The sequence below is a fragment of the Diadema setosum genome, chromosome 7 (assembly GCF_964275005.1).
Source record: "Diadema setosum chromosome 7, eeDiaSeto1, whole genome shotgun sequence".
Lineage (NCBI taxonomy): Eukaryota > Metazoa > Echinodermata > Echinoidea > Diadematoida > Diadematidae > Diadema > Diadema setosum.
The window spans coordinates 22,495,329-22,516,386 of record NC_092691.1 but is presented as its reverse complement, the minus strand read 5'-3'; the positions used below and the strand labels follow the sequence as shown (position 1 = coordinate 22,516,386).

Below are 21,058 nucleotides of genomic sequence, written 5' to 3'. Positions count from 1 at the left end.
GTCTTGATCCTTCCAAGCAGACAAGGCTAGCTAAAATCCTAAAGAGTAAAAAGTACCCATATAATACGTTGCTGTGGTATGTAGACTTGAAAAATGTGACCTAGCTTCACATATATCCATGATATTTTTAGATAGCCCGAGAAGAATGGTTTGGTAAAATGATTTTGGAAGCCTGTAGCTGTGAAACCTATAGTATCCACTGAGCCGATCAGTGTCAATATCCATCGCTGAAGTACAAGTCAAGCATGCGACCTGCATGTACTCTCGCTCGACAGCCCGTAACCCTTTAGCAAGGCAACAAGCTTAAAGGCTACAGACCAGTTTCAGAGAGTATTCAATTCATAGTGACTTCATGATGGCCAACTATGTAAATCACATGTATCTTTATACATGTTTGTAGGAGCAGATGTACATGTATCATACTTTTGTATTATTATTGCTTGCATTATTTTGTATCAGTGTTTCACGACATGTCACTTTTACACCTGTTTGTAGGAATCAATTATGCAATATACTTTGCAATTATTTAGTATTATTTGAATGTGGAAACAAATAAATGAAATGAAATGAACCCCAGAGATGGAGACTCTGCATGCCGTATGTCGGTTGGATGGTTCAGTTGAATAAATCCTGGACTTATCATAAGATCTCGCGAATCCCTGTGTCACAGACATTTTTAAGACATATAATTATTCATATTTTCAGATTGTTTCTATAAGCATAGATACACATTTAATTGTCTTGCTACAATTCACGATGTTTTCCCCTTCACTTTAAACCCCGCAGTTCATTCACACCCAACACAGTACAGTAGTCGTCAGATGACTATCCTGAAAACCCCAAAATTGCTACAACCCCAAAATCATTAAAGCATCATGGGCAAGATGTCTGGATCTCTTTTCAATGTACAATAGTGCACATCAAAGTTCTTACAAATACCTTTAAAGGGAACAAAAGAAAATCGTACCTTGTGCCCTAGATATTCTAAGTCATAAATGATTATTCTACACTCATACCAAAAGTCCCAGTGACTCTAGGAGCAATAAATTTAGGTCTAATAAAATATGTTAGAATGTACATTACGATACGTTACCCACATAACACATACACTTTTTCCAGAACAACATTGTCACAGCACAACGCCACACCACACTTCGCAGCCCTTTACATAACCTTTGTACAGTGCCAAGATACATAGTATTCCTTTACTCGTAGTATTGCGATAGCTTATTATTATGCTTCATGTTGCGACATTGCATATAAAACCCTCCGCACACTACACGACTCACGACTATACAACCTTAAGACCATGAGACCCGGTCGTACGACCTAGCAACGCTCTATACGATCAGACCACACAACTAGGCTTACGACCTTTCTGGCTTATATATATATATATATATATATATATATATATATATATATATATATATTTTTTTTTTTTTTTTTTTTTTTTTTTTTTTACCGATGAGTATGGAAGAGCACGCAGTGCCCATTGCGTGCGCTTTTATATTCATTGCATAATACTGTATCGTGACTGGCTGAAAGCCCAGGACCGGTCGTGGAAATTCAACATGTCAAATCTCTACGACTGGCGCTAAGACCCAGTCGTACGACTGAAACGGGCAACGCTGGTGACGTCACATGCACTTCCGGTCTTAAGGTCGTACAACCGATCCTAAGCGTCAGATACATTATCTCGACCTACTGAAAAGAAACAAACAAACATTGTACAGATGGACAGTTTACCACTGCGCGCGTAAAAGGTGACCTTATGCCTCTTTCACTTGACTTCCTCGTCAAAAATCAAATTGTGTGCGCTCAATGGGGCTAGATCTACCGCAACAACATGCATAGTGGAAAACTGTCCATCTGTACAATGTTTGTTTGTTTCTTTTCAATAGGTCGAGATATGAATCTGTATTGTCCGTAGCCTAGGATGTGGGAAAAAAAATATATTCGCTTTGATTTCTTATCAGTTTTTTATTTATTTTGTTTAATTCATTCATTCATTTATTCATTTATTTATTCATCTGTTTATTTATTTATTTATTTATTTATCTATCTATCTATCTATCTATCTATCTATTTATTATCATTATCATTGCAGTGCAAGCACGCGTTACAGCGCATGCGCAAAACGGCCCGCATAATGTTATAGGTGCTGACCTTGGAATGCTTCCCGGGATTTTACCAGCGATGCCTGTCATACTACAGCGTCACCCGACAGTTCCCGCGAGATCTTGGGTAAAATTTGCGAAGACTGAAAGAGGTGTTAGAGGGCAACGGGCACCAATTGCATTTAATTTGCAGAAGAACAATTAATTGGCAACAACTGTCAGAGTCGCAAAAAAAAAAAAAAAAAGGAAAAATCTATATTGTGAGGAATGTAGACGCGCCGGAACACTAGTCAAATTTACCCGAGTGATCTCCCGTAGTGCAGTAGAGATATAATTAGTCTTCATTATCTTAATACCTTACGTCAAACAAACTTAAATTTTCGGTAACCTCTCAATTGAATGATATCGGTTTTTTTCTCTAGTCCAGAAATCAATCATACGTTGCATACCCAATATCTGAACTAAACCACATGCTCAAAACCTATCTGCACACACACGTAAACAAGAAATCAAAACTTCTATAGTTTGTTGTCTTTCCCTTAGAAATATATAATTACGCGGGATAATAATTTAGATGAATATGCAATAAACAGTATACTCCCAGGGAGTATGACCCCAGCTTGAGAAGGATGGGCTTAATCTTAGACTTTTAGTGACTGTATAAGATCTCGGTCTCCTGTTAGTGTTTTTCTCTCTTGATTGTGTATGGTCATAATATGCAAAGTCGCTATTTTCGTATGTGTTATGATATGACTGGAACATTACTTTTTTGTTATTTTTTTTTATCGCATTGGCATTGACAACTCGTATATCTGTTTGTATCTTTTTTTTTTCTGACATACTATGTATCAATTTTCATACAGAATAAAACAAGTCAAATCAAATCAAATCAAACGTAATTTTTATAGAATGTAAGTGTGCCAAACCACTCCCTATCACCTTATCGTGGTTAAAGCGCATGACATTGAAAAGTTTTACACAATCATTGTATCAAGTCTACAGTGTATGATATCACTGAAGAGTCAGATATTGTCTTGTACGGCAACGAGGAAAAATGAAAACGCTTTATTCAAAGAGCCTTCCATCCAATAAAAGATATGGATTTTCCATGTCATTGATGAAGGGTTGTTTAATGTTTGCCATTAAATCTGGAGCAATCGTTCGTCTTCAAAGGGGCTACATGTGATATTGATTGTTCTTCTGTGCGATGTGTCATTCGGTTACTGATTAAAAAAAAAAATCTCTAATGATGCAAAGTTTGTATATATGTTCGAGAATCGAAATGGTCAAAACATACGTTACTATAAATTGTGTTTGGATATCCTTTGTAACATTACATACAACAATCCATTTTCACAATTGTTATTTTCCCAAGTGAAATAGTCCATAAGTAACCAATGTACAAGTACATGATATCCTACATGTTTTTATTGGTTCCTGTATCATCATTGTACTTGAGCATACATATACATACACTGTTGGGGCCACACATTGTTTATACATAAACATCAGTTGTTAACAAGATATTTTTCTTCATTGTCTTTACACAATGTTAGTACAGCAGAAACGTATCAGCAATACAACCGTACAATGAATAATAGGGCTACTTGCGTGCAGCCTTCATACATAATACACCTAGAAAAAAATAGGAGGGAGGGATGACTTGCGTAGACATAGGATAGTAGCAAAAAGAAAGGGGAAGGAGAGGTCTGTCTGCTTTAAGCCCCCGGTCACACAACACTTCACGTCTAAATCACGTACAAAAAGATATGAAAATCTGGTGGACGTGGTCGTAAGTGGTAATTTGTTGGTCAAATTTTGGTTTGGCCGTGCTTTGTACGGGGTATGACCGTTGGCGGCTGTTCCACTGCTGAAGAACTGCCTAAGCATCGCTAACCACGTCCAGCCACGTGTATGTACGCGGAAAAATCCATTTGTCAGTGATAAGCCGCTAAACACACGCTATTTCCCGTGATACCAACGCGTAACACGCGTCAGATGACCGTGCTCTGCCCGTGACAGACCGCTAAATTTTCGCGTCTTACCGCGTCACCCCAAGTTTTAATTACAGCCGGAACACGGATTTTCACGTGTGTTTCACGTGTGTTGCACGTCTGTACCACGTGTGCCGCCCGTGGTTGTCCGCGGAATAAAATTTTGAGCAGTTCAAACTTTTTAACCGCGTTCGACGCCGTTCCGATTTTTCCTGCCACGTCTATAAATCGACCGTACCTCGTCTTAAACTCGACATGAACGCGAACAACATCGTCTGCTTCACGGGAGACCACTTTTTGACGTGTTTTGGCCGTGGTTAAGCCGTAAAGCGCTGTGCGACCGGGCTTTAACAATGACAACGAAGTTACTGATATCCAGAGAGCAACATTGTTTTTACAGCTTTCCTAAAAGAATACATGGACTTTAACCTTCGAATTTCAGAAGGAAGAGAATTCCATCGGGTCCAGTGTGTCTGATAGATTTCAGAGCCATCACTGTTTTAGGATTATAAAAATGAAATTTATCAGATTGTCTTGTGGGATAAGAATGTAGTATGTCCGTGTTTGATTAAAATAATGAGAAGAAAGAAGATGGCAAGTGACCATTATGCAAGCGAAACACAAAGAGTGAATTTTGCAAAAAATTCATGTAATTTATCTTGAGTGTTTTTAATTCAGCGAATAAGGGATCTGAATAGTCTCGATAACCTGGGCTGGTGCATATACGTATAGCTTTCTTTTGTAGAAGTAATAGTAATGTGACTTTTTGAAGTTGCCCATACAATGTTGCAGTATGAACTGTACGGCGATATCAACGAGTTACAAAGCATGAACAAAATATTCTTAGGGACATAATACTTAAGCTTATATGGAGTATACCAATGTTACGAGACATTTTATCAGAGATGTATTGCACATGAGTGTTCCATTTCATATTTTCATTTATATATATTCCAAGAAATTTGATACTTTCTTTTTGTTCCAATTATATGCCATCCACCGTAATATTCAAGTATTGCATTTCATTTTTATGCTTCTTATTATGAAAATAAATAAAATTTGTCTTTTTAAGTTAAGTGATAATCTATAACTCTTAAACCATAAAAACAATTTCGGTAATTCAGTATTAAGAGTTCTTAGGAGTAAATGAAAACCAGAATTTGAGCAGAATACATACATATCTGGCTCATGAAACATGAATCATCTTAAATGTAAAGATCTGTAGCAGCAATATCTCCTCTGGCATAACAGTAGTAAAATAGTCGAGTAATGTGATGTACATTATCAAATCAAATAATCTTATGCATTCTTTGCATTTCATAAAGACTAATACTTATGAAATGGAATTCCTCAATTAAAAATGTAAGACTCTACACTAGGCTCCTATCTTTCTGAGTAAGTGACAAGTGAGTTACGATAACTTTTGAAAGAACTATTGATTTTCCCCAAACCAACGATTCGTGCGATACTATATATTTGAACATGATAGTACCATGTAATGATTTAAAATCTGATAGCATCGTATTCATAGCTACACTGACACGAGTCTGAAGTTCATGTCTATCAAACAAAGGATAAACAAGGTTACCACTATTCCATTTCTATAAAACACTTTGATATCTATATTAATTCACATTTTACGTAATTGTGTAGCAAGCGGTTGCTACTTAGGTCTACATTTAATTTACCCACTTTTTAATGAATCTTACGCGTTCAATGGATTTCGTAATGGCTTAATTAATCATGAACTGTATTTCTCTGATTTCAGCTAAAAATTTAGAATTCTGCGTTTTGCAAACTCCCATACGTCTTTCTGAGTATGTGGAAGTAGATACGACTTTTTAAAGAGCTGTTGGTCTGTGCAGGAAACCAAGAATTTCCTGTAATGATATCTTTGAAAATGATATTAATATGATTTCAAATCTGACAGCATTTTAGTCATGGTCACATTGAAACGTGTCTGGAACTCATGTTTAGCAAAAGAAGGATGTAACAATATTTCATTCCTGTAATTCACATTCTAGGCTCGTATTATAGGAAATTGTCAAGTGGGGGAAATTACATGCACGAGGAATACCATGATTAATGACGCAAACCTAAGTCAATAAGTTTATTTTTTAGCTGAGGTGTAATTACTGTCCTGAACTTACTAAGGGGTTATTCTAAACTTGTACATTTCCTCGTAGTACGGCATTTCCTCCTCGGTAACCTCCTTGATATCCTTTGTCACCCCGTCAAGAGAAGCGGAAGTGGAGGAAGGCTTGAAACAAGTACTCTTAAAAGCGTTGGCAAACCACAGGTTATAACGCGGAGCCTCGAGGACGTTCGAACAGACACTGTGCCACTTACGGACCACATCGGATGAGGCGTCCCAAGTTAGATAATCCTCGGAGTACGGGATACCGAGTGCGCGGAAGAGCAGTGGAAGTATGGTTGCCGGATCCTCCATGAGTTCATCGATGTCGACAATGACAGGGTTGCTATCGACGTTTTCTCGAATGTGGCACCACAATTTGTGGATTTCCCTAAAAGCGTAAAACGTTCCTTCCTCCGGGGGCGGTGCAAAATCCATAATATGGAAGTTTTCCGGGTCCACTTTCGGTATGCCCCATGGTAGGTCTTCTGGATCCACTCCTTCTACTGATTTCAGGAATGTCTTCCGAAGAGATTTGTACGCCTTCACAGGATGTCGTATAAGGAAGCAATGTCGAAAACCACTGGATGGATCAGGGAGGTACTTGTATCGGCTCGGAGGCATGCCGGTGGCCATGTCTTTGATGAAGACAAATTTCGTGGTGGGAAGAATCGAGTCGAAGTTTTGCTTTAGCTTGACAGGTCTGCGGATAGGGACAGGAGTGATTGTAGTAATGAATCCTCTTTGTCTTCTCATACACGATTAAAGATAATCAAAATACAACGCTTAAGATGTTGACTATGCAGAATGAAAAATAACATTTGAAGATGAATAACATATCATTGCATCCTGATTGATATCGACTTACTTAAAGGGTTATTGTATATTAGATTAAGAGTCCAAGTTCGCTCGGAATAGCTCTTTAGGTTTTGCAAGACATTGACATTGTTTGAGTCTAGGAGGAAAGGCAAATCGTGAGTATTCGATCTCATTCCTGTTTTTTAATTCCATTTTTTTTTTTATTTACTGAGCTTACTAAACAAAATCGACGCAATCACGCCATTTGCAATTGCAACAAGTGCTATTTTGTCCAAGGACTTAGGATTAAGTTTAGGGTTGTGATAACGGTTTAGGTTTGGTTTGATGTGATAATTAGGATTGGATTTAAGATTGTGTTGGTGGGAAGAATCAATGTTTGGCTTAGCGTGCAAATATTTCATGGGAGCAATTCTCGCAGGAGTTAATGTCATGGAACCCATACAGAACTGCATACAGACGTGGTACGTTTCGGAAAAAAAAAAGACTTACGAAAATAGATCGAGATTGAAGCTCTGTGTGTCGACGCCCAAATTCAAATTTTTCGCTGCATCCAGGTAAACCTCTTCGTTACCATCAATATCAAGAGGAAGCGGATCGGATTTATATAGTTCCCTGGCCATCCTGGAAATGACGTACGGCTCTAGCCAGATTTCGGCGCCGTCAACGAAGCTCATGCATTTTGTCATCGCTGTCGATACCGAGCGGGGAACGCACCACATGATGACACGTGCGTTTCCATCACCGCCTGCCATGTTTGCATCAGAGGCCATTTTATTGCTCCTGCAAAGTTTTTTTAAGCAGTTAAACAAGATATTGTTACAGAGAGAAGGAAGTGCCTCGAACGCAATAGCAGAAAGTTAACATTCACTAGACAAGAGAAATCTTGCAATACTGGTTTCTTGAAATGATCAAATAAATGGTAACCATTTTCGGCATCTAAACTGCTCTTTCATTATTGTAGCTCGAATAAAAATGTAGAGTTTCACAAATCTAATGAACGATAGTGATCTAAGTAGATGACATTTTGATTGGTAGTTTTTTTTTTAGAGCGGCTGATCTCCCAGTAGTGACCTTTAGAATTTTAAACGTATACAAAAATTCAAATATACATACACACACACACACACACACACACACACACACACAGTCATATATATATATATATATATATACATGTATACATATAATATATACATTCTGAATCGATGACCGATCCCCTATGTCGTCACTCAAGGAAAGACGAAATTCATATGCATAGTTTCAAAACAAGTGTATAAAATTCTTTGATGAAGAAGCAAAGCTATCTTATGGATATGTAGCTGTAGCTGTACTTGATCTCGTACCATGAGCTGTAAAGCTTACCAATGCACACCCTGTTGCGCGAAAAATTGTTCCTCTTTCGTTTTGAGATCCTTTCGTGTCAGCAGCCCTCCGACGAATGGTTCGATGTTAACTGTGTCTAGCGTTTTGAGTGCAAGTATGTGTTCGATATCTCGCACTGGTACTTTCTATCAAATCTTGGCTCTTTCTTGTTGACACACAGCGATCTTACAAACTTTGTAAAGTGGTTCGATCTCACGGCGGCGTGATAGTAAAGTAAACGTGATTAACTTGCGATAGTTACAAAGCATCTAAGTTGTGAACCTGACCTTCGTCCCACATGAGATGAATGTGTAAACGTCAAAGTTATACGACCTTTTCAGACTACATTATTCATATTTTGATGGTACAATGTATAAACAGTTTCTGAAAGGAATGTTTTATCAAATCCGTTTATTTGACATTACTTGTGATGTAATTGACCCAAATTGCAATATCAACACTAAATGTGATATAGGCAGCGTATTGGAAACAAAGACAACAGCTAGGTCGTTTTTTCTTTCTTTGCTTGTCTCTGTGATGTCATTTATATCACTGACATTTGTGTGAGATGAGAATATGAATTAGACAAAATTTACATTGCTTCACAATTTACACAACTCATGCACGTAAATGATCATAATTTCATTCATCGCAAAGAGCAGGGTGAATAACCTTTATTTATATATATATATATATATATATATATATACGTATATATATATATATATATATATGTATATATATATATATATATATATAAACAAGTTATATATGTATATGTATATATATATATATATATACATACATATATTTCCTGAATTACTGACGGACCCCCTACGTCATCACTCAAGGGAAACGAACTTCACCTGTATAGTTTCAAGTATTTTTTTCATTATTTATTTATTTATTTTATTATTATATTTTTTTTTTTGGTGAAGACGCAAAAGTACTCTCTGCTATTCCCTTGATCTTGTGCCATGCACTATAAAACTTACCGGTCTTAGCGGTCTGTTGCGCTAAAAAGGTCCCTCTTTCCTTTCGAGATCGTTTTGTGTCAGCAACCCTCCGACGAATGGTTCGATGTTAACTGTGTTTAGCGTTTTTAAGTATGTGTTCGATATCTCGCAGTGGTACTTTCTATCATATCTTGGATCTCTCTCTCTCTTTCTTTTTGTTGACACAAGGCGATTTTACAAACTTTGTGAAGTGGTTCAGTCTCACGGTGTGCGTGATAGTAAAGTCAACGTGATTGACATACGAGAGCTACAGAGCATTTACAATTGTTTGTCTGAAGTTCGTCCGATATGATGAGATGAATGTGTAAACTTCAAGGTTACACGACCTTTTCAGATCACTAGTTTTCTCCTTTGTGGTAAAGACAGTGTGTCAGTAGATATGTTTGTCAAATAAGGCAAAACCCTAGAGACAGATTTGCTTAATACAAATTTGGCTATATCTGGATGATGTATATTTCATTTCCAATCGACCAAACACACCATGTGGGTTGAAAAATATCCCCTCTACACGTCAGTAACGTAGCCGTGTTTCCCAGTCCCACCCATTAAGTCCCGCTCGTTGGGGGCACAATTTCGTGAAAATGATTACGCAAGATCCGCATTTGGGCCAACAGTAAAGTGAAGTGATGCACATTCAGCGCAGTTCAATTCAATTTAGTTTTATTTCTGCATTCAATTTTCAATGCGTACACCGATACAAAAGCTCATATTGTATGCAAAAAAAAAAAAAATAATAGTACCAGATATCAACACACATTACAATGTAGTATGTACACACTAAAAGAGAGTACACGTTTTTACTGTTGCTCCGAATGCAGTTGCATAGTCATTTTCGAGAAACTGTTCCCAACGAATGGAACTCGCTTCTATGAATGGGACAGAATGACACCGAAATTCTATCTCCGGGATTTTTTAATTTCTTCAAATAAATTCTACGAGTTATGTCTGGCCGAAAAAACGGTTCTGAAAATTAAAAAAAAAAAAACCTTTCTATACTCATACACTGTCATTGCCATAAAGAAGATGACTAATGTATTCTGAAAAGGTCGTGCAACCTTGGTGTTTACACATTCAATTCATTATGTCGGACGAAGGTCAGGTACACAATTCAAACTATTTTTGTTGCTTTCGCTATTTTCACTATTACACCACCGTGAGATCGAACCACTTCTTGTGTCAACAAGAAAAAGACAAGCTTTGATAGAAAGTTCAAATGCGAGATATCGAAAACACTTGCATTCAAGACGCTAAACACAATCTGCATCGAACCATTCGTCGGAGGGTTGCTGACGCGAAAAGCTCTCAACGTGAAAGAGGGGCAATTTTAACGCAACAAGGCGTGTACTGGTAAGCATCATAGCGCATGGTACGAGATCAATCGAATAGGAAAGCCTACTGTTACATCCATAAGATAGTTTTGCTTCTTGGTAAAAAGTAATTTATAAGGAGAGAAACTTCATAGAGAGATGAAGCAGTGTCGTTCGTCAACGACTAAGAAGTAATCTATCTGATAGGCCACTATATGTTTTTACTTGGTTGTGTAACTGAACTTCTTTTTTTTTTTCGATCTGCAAAAATGTAAGAGCAGTTTAGATGCTGAAATTGCAATTATTTCATCATTTGAAGAACCAGTATTGCAACACAACTCTTGTCGAGCGGATGTTAGCTCTCTGTCATTTCGTTTCAAGCACTTTCTTTCCTCTGGAACAATAATATCATCTTTAACCGGCTGATCACCCTTTGCAGAAGGAATAAAATGGCCACTGACCCAAGAACGGCAGAAGACGGGCGCGCACGAGTCATCATGTGGTGCGTTCCCCGGTCGGTGTCGACAGCAATGACAAAATGCATGAGCTTCGTTGACGGGGCCGAAATCTGGCTGGAGTCATACGTCATTTCCAGGATGGCCAGAGAATTCCGTAAACTATATAATTCCGATTCCGACTCGCTTCCTGCTGAATTTGATGGTAACGAAGAGGCTTACCTGGATGCAGCAAAAAATTTGAATTTTGGAGGTGACACGCAGAACTTCAAACTCGATCTATTGTCGTAAGTGTTATGTTTTATTAAACGTACCATGTCTGTATGGCAGTGTTTGTGTCAAATTTGTTTAAAATACTCAGTAATGAAATAAAGAAACAATATGGTTGAAAATAGGAATGAGGACGAATACTTGCGACTTGCCTTTCCTCCTAGACTCAAACAATGTCAACGGCTTGCAAAACGTAAAGAGCTATGCCAAGTAAACTTGAACTCTTGATCTAAATTACAATTGCTTAATGGTTTTGTTTATCCTATTTGAGAAGTCAATAAAAACAACAATAACAAAGCATGTCTATAATATCTTTTGTCCTTATCCACAGACCTGTTAGACTGAAACATATATTCGACTCGATTCCTCCCACCACGAAATTTGTCTTCGTCAAAGACATGGCCTTTGGCATGCCACCAAGCCGATACCAGTATCTGCCTGATCCATCCAGTGGTTTTCGACATTGCTTCCTTATACGACATCCTGTGAAGGCGTACAAATCCTTTCGGAAGACATTGCTGAAATCAGTAGAAGGAGTGGATCCCAAGGATCTACCACAGGGTATGCCGAAACCAGACCCAGAAAACTTTGATGTTATGGATTTTGCACCGGCACCGGAGGAAGGAACGTTTTACTTTTTCAGGGAAATCCACGAACTGTGGTGCCACATTCGAGAAAACGTCGATAACGACCCGGTCATTGTCGACATCGATGAACTCATGGAGGATCCGGCAACCATACTTCCACTGCTCTTCCGCGCACTGGGTATCCCGTACTCCGAGGATTACCTAACTTGGGACGCCTCATCCGATGTGGTCCTGAAGTGGCATAGTGTGTGTTCGAACGTCCTCGAGGCTCCACGCTATAAACTGTGGTTTGCCAACGCCTTTAAGAGTACTTGTTTTAAACCTTCCTCTACTTCCGCTTCTCTTGACGGGGTGACAAAGGATATCAGGGATATCGCAGAGAAGGAAATGCCCTACTACGAGGAAATGTACAAGTTTAGAATAACCCCTTAGTAAATTCGGTACACCAATCAAACACCTACCAGAGGGTCCTCTTTTTAGCGTAAATTTGCATTAAAAAAAAATCTCTGTAACAATATTATGGTCGTCCTCGTGTATGCAATTTCAACCACTTGCCACAGAAAATTTCAGTGAAGTGGTATGAACTTAACATGCAATTTACAGGAATGAAATTGTGGTAACCTGCTGTATCCTTTGTTGACTAGAAGTAAATTCCAGACACTTTTCAATGTGACCATGACTAAAGTTCTGTCAGAGTTGAATTCACAAATGTCTTTTTCAAATCTATTATTACAGACAATTGTTTGCTTCCGGAGCAGATCAATAGCTCTTTAGAAAGCTATCGTAACCTATGTACTTGTTCTCATACTCAGACACACGAACTGGCGGTAGGCACAGACTCTTCTATTTTTCACTGAAACTTGGCGATGAAATTCAGTTCATAATTCCGTCATTGTGAAATTCTTGAATGCATGCAGTTTATAGAGTTGATAATGTACGTAGCTTTACTCAACCTAAAGAACTAGAGGAGAAGTTGTTATAACTTTAATTTGGAAAGCTTAGGGTGCTCTTTAACTTCGGTATGAAATGTATATAGAATGCATACATCTCATAGAGTTGAAAATGGACGCCACATTACTCAACTATATGAGTACTAACATATTAGAGAAGATGATGCTTTTACAACTTTTGATTTGATAGACATAATATTTTATAATGTCATAGTATTTATAATACGAACAGTGCCTGGTGACTTTTCAGAACTCGTTGAACAATTCCTGGCAAACTCCCCAGTATCCCCGGGAATGCAATATCGAACGTAATGCTAAACATTGTCACCCAAAATGAATCGACCCTAAATGTATTACATAATTAAGTCTTACCGCTGTTCTGACAAAAAAAAAATTCATACCGAAACTTGATAAAGTAACGTCGTTTAAATTTTAAACGTAGAGGTAACGGACCATTCAAACACATATCTCGACCTATTAGTGGGAAAAAGAAATTGTATAGATGCACAGTTTGTCATTTTTCATGTTGTCATGGTCGCTGTCGCCCCATGAAGATAAATAAGATATCGAACATAAATGTATAAACCTTAGTCCACCCTTATTATACATTTTAACCCTGAATGTTATAACCGGAGACAACGCTATAAATGTAAGACATTTCACCTCATTGATATCTAAAGAATCATCAATATGTAATTGAAAAACAAGGTATCATTTTATGATGTTCTATTGTTGGATTCTTTTTTTTTCAGTTTTGGAAGTTACAGGCAGCTGGTTTACTTGACAGTATTAAAACACGAATATTGTAGCTGGACATATAGACAACCTTCGTAGGACGTATCGTATGGATTAAAGAAGAATCCGTTGCGTGGAAAAAAAAAATCCTTGCTGGAAAGAACACTGTCCCACAGTGAGAAACACAATGTGAAACACGGAGTGAATATAGAACGAACACAGTGTGGAATCTCGTCACACTCTGTTAAATTCGAGCGGTTTAACGTCATGAACACATTGTTAATCATCCTTTCACAGTACGGATTCACAGTGTGAAACAACATTATTACGTGAGCTTTCTGTGCAAAAGTACACCACAATGTGCAATCATCTTCACACTGTTGTATTCGAGCGTTTTCACATAATAGTCGACCATGTAAACACATTGTGAACACACTGTGGGACACTGTTTTCTTTCCAACAGGGAATGAGGCTGTATAACTGATATATCACTTTTCTGCATTAGCAGAATACGGAATTTGGATTGAAGCAAGGCATAGATTTATGTCTCCAATATTGCAATCATCGTTGTTAATGTATCAGAAAAAGTGGAAAGCGTGAGCCTATAGCAAAAGGAATTATAGTAATGATTTAGCTGCGTTAGCCTGAAGGAGCTAAATAAAGAAATTCAAAGTGCCGTGTTATGTGACATAAATTATCAGAACGTAAGATTTGGAATAATTTTTATATCAGAGGGGCTGTAGTACTGTTCAGATTACATGTCTGTATGATTTATGATGCAATGGGCAGTCTGCTTATTTTCCCGTCATGAATATTCCTTTTATTTGAAATTGATTAATAACAAACTTGAAAGTTCCGTTTACATTGCATATCCTGATGTTCGAAATATTATTAAAAATGATCATGCTTTTATTTTTATAGAAATGTTGAAAATTCAAAAATAAAATCAATCCACAGCAAATCAATACATGGGCAAGGGCATGGGATTTTGTAGTTTGTCCTTACTTTTTCTGGTGCATTTTGTTTTTCCTTCCAAGGTAATTAGCAATGCATGTATATATCTTGTGATTCACGTTGAGCTTTTTGGGCAATGTATCGAGACAACAATTCAGACTTCACTCAAAGTCAGTATGTTTGTTTATATATTTATATATTTATTTATTTTATTTATTTATTTATTTATTTATTTATTTATTTATTTATTTATTTATTTATTTATTTATTTATTTATTTATTTATTTATTTATTTATTCCATGTGAGAAGATGACTGGATAACCAATATTCAGTTGCACTAGCTGGTCTTCCATGGGGTCCAGTTGGATGTGAGGTGAGGCGGGACCACTTCACCAGGTTATGCACCCTGCTCTTTGCGATGATTGATCTTCTACGTGCATGAGTTGTGACCCTCTCACACTGTATGATGACACGCAGCATTGCTAAATTCGACTTGGGAGTCAAACCCGACTTCATTATCTTGAGGCACACGCGCAGCCTACCGACTGAACCAAATCACTTTTATGTTTGTCTAAATTATATTCTTATCTCACACAAAAGTCAATGATTTAAATGGTAACACAGAGACAAGCAAAGAAAGAAAAAACGAGCATAGCTCTTGTCTTTGTTTCCTGATACGCTGCCTTTATCACATTTAGTGTTGATATTGCAATTAGGGATATGTATTACAATTAATGTCAAATGAACGGATTTGATAAAACATTCCTATTCAGAAACTGTCATTGCCATAAAAATATGATAAATGTAGTCTGAAAAGGTCGTATAACCTTGACGTTTACACATTCATGTCATTGTGTGAGACGAAGGTCAGGTACACAACTTCAGATGCTTTGTAGCTGTCGCAAGTTAATCACGTTGACTTTACTATCATGCCACCGTGAGATAGATCCACTTAACAATGTTTTTAAGATCGCTTTGTGTCAACAAGAAAGAGACATGCTATGGCAGAAAATGCCACAGCGAGATATCGAACACATACTTGCACTCAAAACAGGGATACTGACATCGAACCATTCGTCGAAGAGTTGCTGACACGAAAGGATCTCAAAAGGAAAGAGGGGCAATTTTTCGCGGAACAAGGCGTGCACTGGTAAGCTTTACAGCGCATGGTACGAGATCCAGCATAGCTACTGCTACATATCCATTAGATAGCTTTGCTTCTTCACCAAAGAAATTGATACACTTGTTTTAAAACTATGCAGATGAAGTTCGTCTTTCCTTGAGCGACGACATAGGGACTCAGTCATGGATTCAGAATGTATTTGTATGTTTATTATACAAATAGTGAATGGTAATGAGTGCGATGGTACAAGCTTTCGCACGAGGTGAAAGATAGTGCGCCTTATCTTTCACCTTGTTCCATTGCATGAGTAAAGACCATTATATATTATTATATAAAGGCATATATATATATATATATATACATATACATATATATATATATATATATATATATATATATACATATATATATATATATATATATATATATATATATATATATATGCAGGGCTCGACACTAACGGTGGCTCGGGGCCACCAAAAACGCACGTCGGGCCACCAAAATTTCAGAAATTACGAATGTGGTAGCCTGATCGGGCCACCAAAAAAGGTCGGATGTTTGCCTTTGGGCCACCAAAAATAAAAGTTAGTGTGGAGCCCTGATAAGTGTGTGTGTGCGTGTGATTTTCAATGTTGCTACTGGGAGATTAGCTGCTCTCAACAAAACTACCGCCTAAAATGGTATCTGTTTTAAGATCACTAACGTTCATTAGATTTGTGAAACTCTACATTCTTATTCGAACTGCTATAATGAAGGATCAGTTTAGATGCTGAAAATGGTCACCACTTATCTAATCATTTGAAGAAACCAGTATTGCAACATTACTCTTGTCTAGAGAATGTTAGCTTTTTGTTATTGCGTTTGAGGCACTTCCTTCTCTCTGTAACAATATCTTCTTTAAACTACTTTAAAACCCTTTGTAGGAGCAATAAAATGGCCTCTGATACAAACATGGCAGGAGGTGACGGACCCGCACGAGTCATCATGTGGTGCGTTCCCCGCTCGGTGTCGACAGCGATGACAAAATGCATGAGCTTCGTTGACGGCGGCGAAATCTGGCTAGAGCCGTACGTCATTTCCAGGATGGCCAGGGAACTATATAATTCCGATCCTCTTCCTCTTGAAATTGATGGTAACGAAGAGGTTTACCTGGATGCAGCGAAAAACTTGAATATGGGAGGTGACACACAGAAATTCAAACTCGATCTATTGTCGTAAGTTTTATGTTTTCGAAACGTACCATGTCTGTATGGGATCCATGACATTAGCTCCTGCGACAATAGCTCCCATGAAATATCTGCACGGTAAACCAAACATAAATTATATCCACAAACATAACCTAAATCCTAATCTTAATCCTCATTTCAAAGTAAACCTAAACCCGTATCATATCCCTAACTGTAACGCTAAATCCTTTTAGAGAAAATAAGACTGGAATACTTGTGACAGGAGCAAATGCCGTGTCACCGTAGCACTTGTTTATTACAGTCAGTGTTTTCGTAGCACTTGTCTCTTACAGTCAGTAGAAATTGAAGAGAAAAAACATGAATTAAAAATAGGAATGAGGATGAATACTTGCGACTTGCCTTTCTTCCTAGAGTCGAACAATGTCAACGGCTTGCAAAAGAGCTATGCCAAGTAAACTTGTGTAATTCCCCTTTAAGTACGTGTAAGTCCATATGGTATACACATGTCAGTTAGGATGCGGTGAAATGCTATTGATCTCCATGATTTGTTTTTAACTTCTATGAAGCCAACATCTTAAACAAAGCATTTCATTTATTTTCATTCGTGTATGAGAAGTCAAAGAAGATACATCACTGTAATTACTCCTATACCTATCCACAGACCTGTTAGACTGAAGCAAATATTCGACTCGATTCCTCAAACCACGAAATTCGTCTTCATCAAAGACATGGCCTTCGGGATGCCACCGAGCCGATACCAGTACCTGCCTGATCCATCCAGTGGTTTTCGACATTGCTTCCTCATACGACATCCTGTGAAGGCGTACAAATCCTTTCGGAAGACACTGCTGAAATATGTAGAAGGAGTGGATCCCAAGGATCTACCACAGGGTATGCCGAAACCGGACCCAGAAAACTTCGATGTTATGGATTATGCACAGCCACCAGAGGAAGGAACGCTTTACTTTTTCAGGGAAATCCACGAATTGTGGTGCCACATTCGAGAAAACGTCGATAATAACCCGGTCATTGTCGACATCGATGAACTCATGGAGGATCCGGCAACCATACTTCCACTGCTCTTCCGCGCACTGGGTATCCCGTACTCCGAAGATTACGTAACTTGGGATGCCTCATCCGATGTGGTCCGTAAGTGGCAAAGTGTCTGTTCGAACGTCCTCGACGCTCCACGGTATAATATGTGGTTTGCCAACGCCTTTAAGAGTACTTGCTTCAAACCTTCCTCCACTTCCGCTTCTTTTAACGGGGCGACAAAGGATATCAGGGAGGTTGCCGAGATGGAAATGCCGTACTACGAGGAAATGCACAGGTTTAGAATAGCCCCTCCATAAATTCGGGACACTAATTGAACTTCAGCTAGTGAACCTACTTATTGACTATAGGCTTGGGTTGAAAATTCATTATAGTGATCTCGTGATTGCTATTTCCCCCACTAAACAAAGAAGAACAATTTTCAATCATATTACTGATATGAGCTTAGAATATGATTTACGGGAATAAAATAGTAGTAACCTGTTGTATCTTTTTGTTTGTTAGACGTGAGATTCAGACATGTTTTAGTGTAGCCAGACTAAAAGGTTTTATTAAGATTAAAAATCACCAACGTCATTTTCAAATCCATCATCACAGGAATTTTTGGTTTCTGGAGCAGATCAATAGCTCTTTAAAAACGCTATTATTGTCTTTAGGCCAACTTGTCACATACTTTGAAAGACGTATAGGCCCTATCGAGTTAAAAGTTTATTGTTTACCATGCATTGGGAGCAGTGATTTCAAGAATAAGAATGTTTGAGTTATATTTTTGGTCAGTTGTATCACAAAACATCCCAGCATATAGAATTTTACAATAAAGTCTGAACTACAAGGAGATATTATTTTTTTCTCTCAATAATTCATAACTGTAGACAGCTTATAGAGACAATTTTATTATAACTATTGTTCACATCTTAAATACTTAACATTGATTATACTGATAAACATTTTTACAATGGTTGTTTCTATCTCTATAACTCGAACGATTTTATAACTAGAACGATTCTATAACTAGAACGATTTTGAAGCACTAAAGCCGGGTTTTTGTTTCATCTGCAAACGGTAAACAATGCTTTTAAGCGCAGACTCTTCCATTTTAACTGAATTCAATGAAATTCAGTAAACAATTCATAAAATCGTTATAAAATGCATTGAATACATGAAATTCATAGAATTGATACTGAAGTATTTGAGTACTGAAGTATCAGAAGAGGTATTGCTGTTATAACTCATGTTTGGATATAGACATAGCCTGCTCTTTAACTTTTGTATGGACTGCATGGAATGCATGAGATTCATAGAGTTAATAAAGTGCGTCACATTGCTCAACACTTGAGTATACTAAAGTACCAGAGGAGATGTTGCTGCAATGTCTTTTGTTTAGATAGACTGAACCTGCTCTTTAGCTTAGGGATGAATAATGTGTTATGAGCCACATATTCAAGGTATGCTACTGGTACAATTGTCTATGGTGCATGTATTTTTTTTTTTCATTTGATTAGGAATAAGTACATGTATTGTGTTCTGTCATGTGACGCAGAAGACCGTAACAAAATGCAGGTTACGTAGTCACGTATGTTTTGACCAAATTGATACAGAAGAGTAAAAATTTTGCATCATTTGTGATTAAAGTAATCCAATCACAAATAACCGTCAGAAAAACAATCAATATAGCATGTGTCACATTAATGGCTCCAGATTTGTCAATAAAGACTGTTATAGAATAACTCTTAAACAATATACCGTGGCAAATGCCTATAGTTAAAGTGAAAGATATTTGACTTGCGCGCTTTCACTTTTGTCTCTCTATAGTAGCATCACATTGCAATGTCACCCAAATCGCGAACAGAATGACTCTTCATATAGTTTTATTCACACTGGATGAATAAAATGATAATGGTTTCACGGAATTATTCAATGTTACACGGATTTACCACAATAAGGCGACATCAGCCATAGTTTGACACTGAAACATTCCTTGCAAAATAATTGAAATTTAATTTCATTTGATTTTGCCTCGTTTTATTTCTATGAAAATAGGTACAAAATAGGGCTTTGTATGAATACAAGAATAAATGAATACCGATACGAGTTGTTGCTTCCGTAACAAAACTGTCGCTTGTCACAAAACACGTAGGGAAATAGTGAATTTGCATAATACATTTATAATCCACATAAAATCAAAGGACAAAACACAACAGGGAACTGCCATCATATTCGAGACCTCTACTAGGGTGGGCCCTATGTTTTACTAAACGTACATTCAGTGACGATGCATAGGGCCCGTCCTATTCAAGCAAGGATATACATCCAAGGACAATGCCGTAGCATGTTCATTTGAATTATAGGTTTTTCCTGTCTTGATTTGTAAGCTCGCCAGTCGAGCTGATATGGCAATCATTAAATTCAGGTTTTGACCAGACGTGGCGGCTTTTTTCTGTGAAATTTATTTTTGATAACTCAAAGCTGTATTCATTGCAATCAAATCTGAAATGTTCGTCAGATTCGGGAAAAAAATAATCGGCGAAGAGGTCATTCAAAGTCCGCTTTTCGGTATTAAGTTTATTTCTATGCACGTTTCGTTCAGAAAAGTTGCCCTTAGCAAGCAAAACGATTGTCGGGAGCTAGCACTAGCCAGCAACAACTGAGTGAACTGAGTGAATTTCTCCGTAAGGGGATTAAGGTGAATGGACACGCGAACGAAAGGCCTCGTTACTAAGCTCTGTGATCAGAAATATCCATGAACATGATGTATGTTGTAATACATTGCATAAACGGTGTATTTATATGGAAAGAAGGAAATGTGAATACGGAGTGCCTATATTCCAGCGTTAAAATTCTTTTCTGACCAATCAGTTTAACACTTCGAGCAAACTAGCACGATGTTATTCTGTTTTTATCAAATAATCATTAACATTAACATATCTTTTCATTCATTGTTTTTACTTTAAACACTCATTGAGCAAATGTCTTTTCTATGTTTACATTTAT

The 21,058-nt window shown here is 37.5% G+C and overlaps 3 protein-coding genes across 3 annotated transcripts; 2 read left to right on the top strand and 1 right to left on the bottom strand.

The window, feature by feature from the left end:
- Positions 1-6,263: 6,263 nt before the first annotated feature.
- On the bottom strand, positions 6,264-7,837 carry LOC140230989 (uncharacterized). The gene is made up of 2 exons (XM_072311134.1): positions 7,557-7,837; positions 6,264-6,951 (listed from the first exon to the last, which is right to left on the bottom strand). Exons 1-2 carry the CDS (start codon positions 7,835-7,837, stop codon positions 6,264-6,266), a joined length of 969 nt encoding a protein of 322 aa, XP_072167235.1.
- Positions 7,838-11,201: 3,364 nt separating this feature from the next.
- LOC140230987 (uncharacterized) lies at positions 11,202-12,496 on the top strand. The gene is made up of 2 exons (XM_072311132.1): positions 11,202-11,494; positions 11,809-12,496. The coding sequence occupies exons 1-2, from the start codon at positions 11,202-11,204 to the stop codon at positions 12,494-12,496; spliced, it is 981 nt and encodes a 326-aa protein (XP_072167233.1).
- Positions 12,497-16,760: 4,264 nt separating this feature from the next.
- On the top strand, positions 16,761-18,366 carry LOC140230972 (uncharacterized). The gene is made up of 2 exons (XM_072311116.1): positions 16,761-17,041; positions 17,676-18,366. Exons 1-2 carry the CDS (start codon positions 16,761-16,763, stop codon positions 18,364-18,366), a joined length of 972 nt encoding a protein of 323 aa, XP_072167217.1.
- Positions 18,367-21,058: the final 2,692 nt, after the last annotated feature.

What these genes read in the sequence shown, in the direction of transcription:
- LOC140230989 (XM_072311134.1), bottom strand. Translation starts at nt 7,837, where the DNA reads ATGGCCTCTGATGCAAACATGGCAGGCGGTGATGGAAACGCACGTGTC. An exon ending in TTCAATCTCGATCTATTTTC is followed by an intron (nt 6,952 to 7,556) that starts GTAAGTCTTTTT and finishes CCCTATCCGCAG; the next exon opens with ACCTGTCAAGCTAAAGCAAA.
- LOC140230987 (XM_072311132.1), top strand. Translation starts at nt 11,202, where the DNA reads ATGGCCACTGACCCAAGAACGGCAGAAGACGGGCGCGCACGAGTCATC. An exon ending in TTCAAACTCGATCTATTGTC is followed by an intron (nt 11,495 to 11,808) that starts GTAAGTGTTATG and finishes CCTTATCCACAG; the next exon opens with ACCTGTTAGACTGAAACATA.
- LOC140230972 (XM_072311116.1), top strand. Translation starts at nt 16,761, where the DNA reads ATGGCCTCTGATACAAACATGGCAGGAGGTGACGGACCCGCACGAGTC. An exon ending in TTCAAACTCGATCTATTGTC is followed by an intron (nt 17,042 to 17,675) that starts GTAAGTTTTATG and finishes ACCTATCCACAG; the next exon opens with ACCTGTTAGACTGAAGCAAA.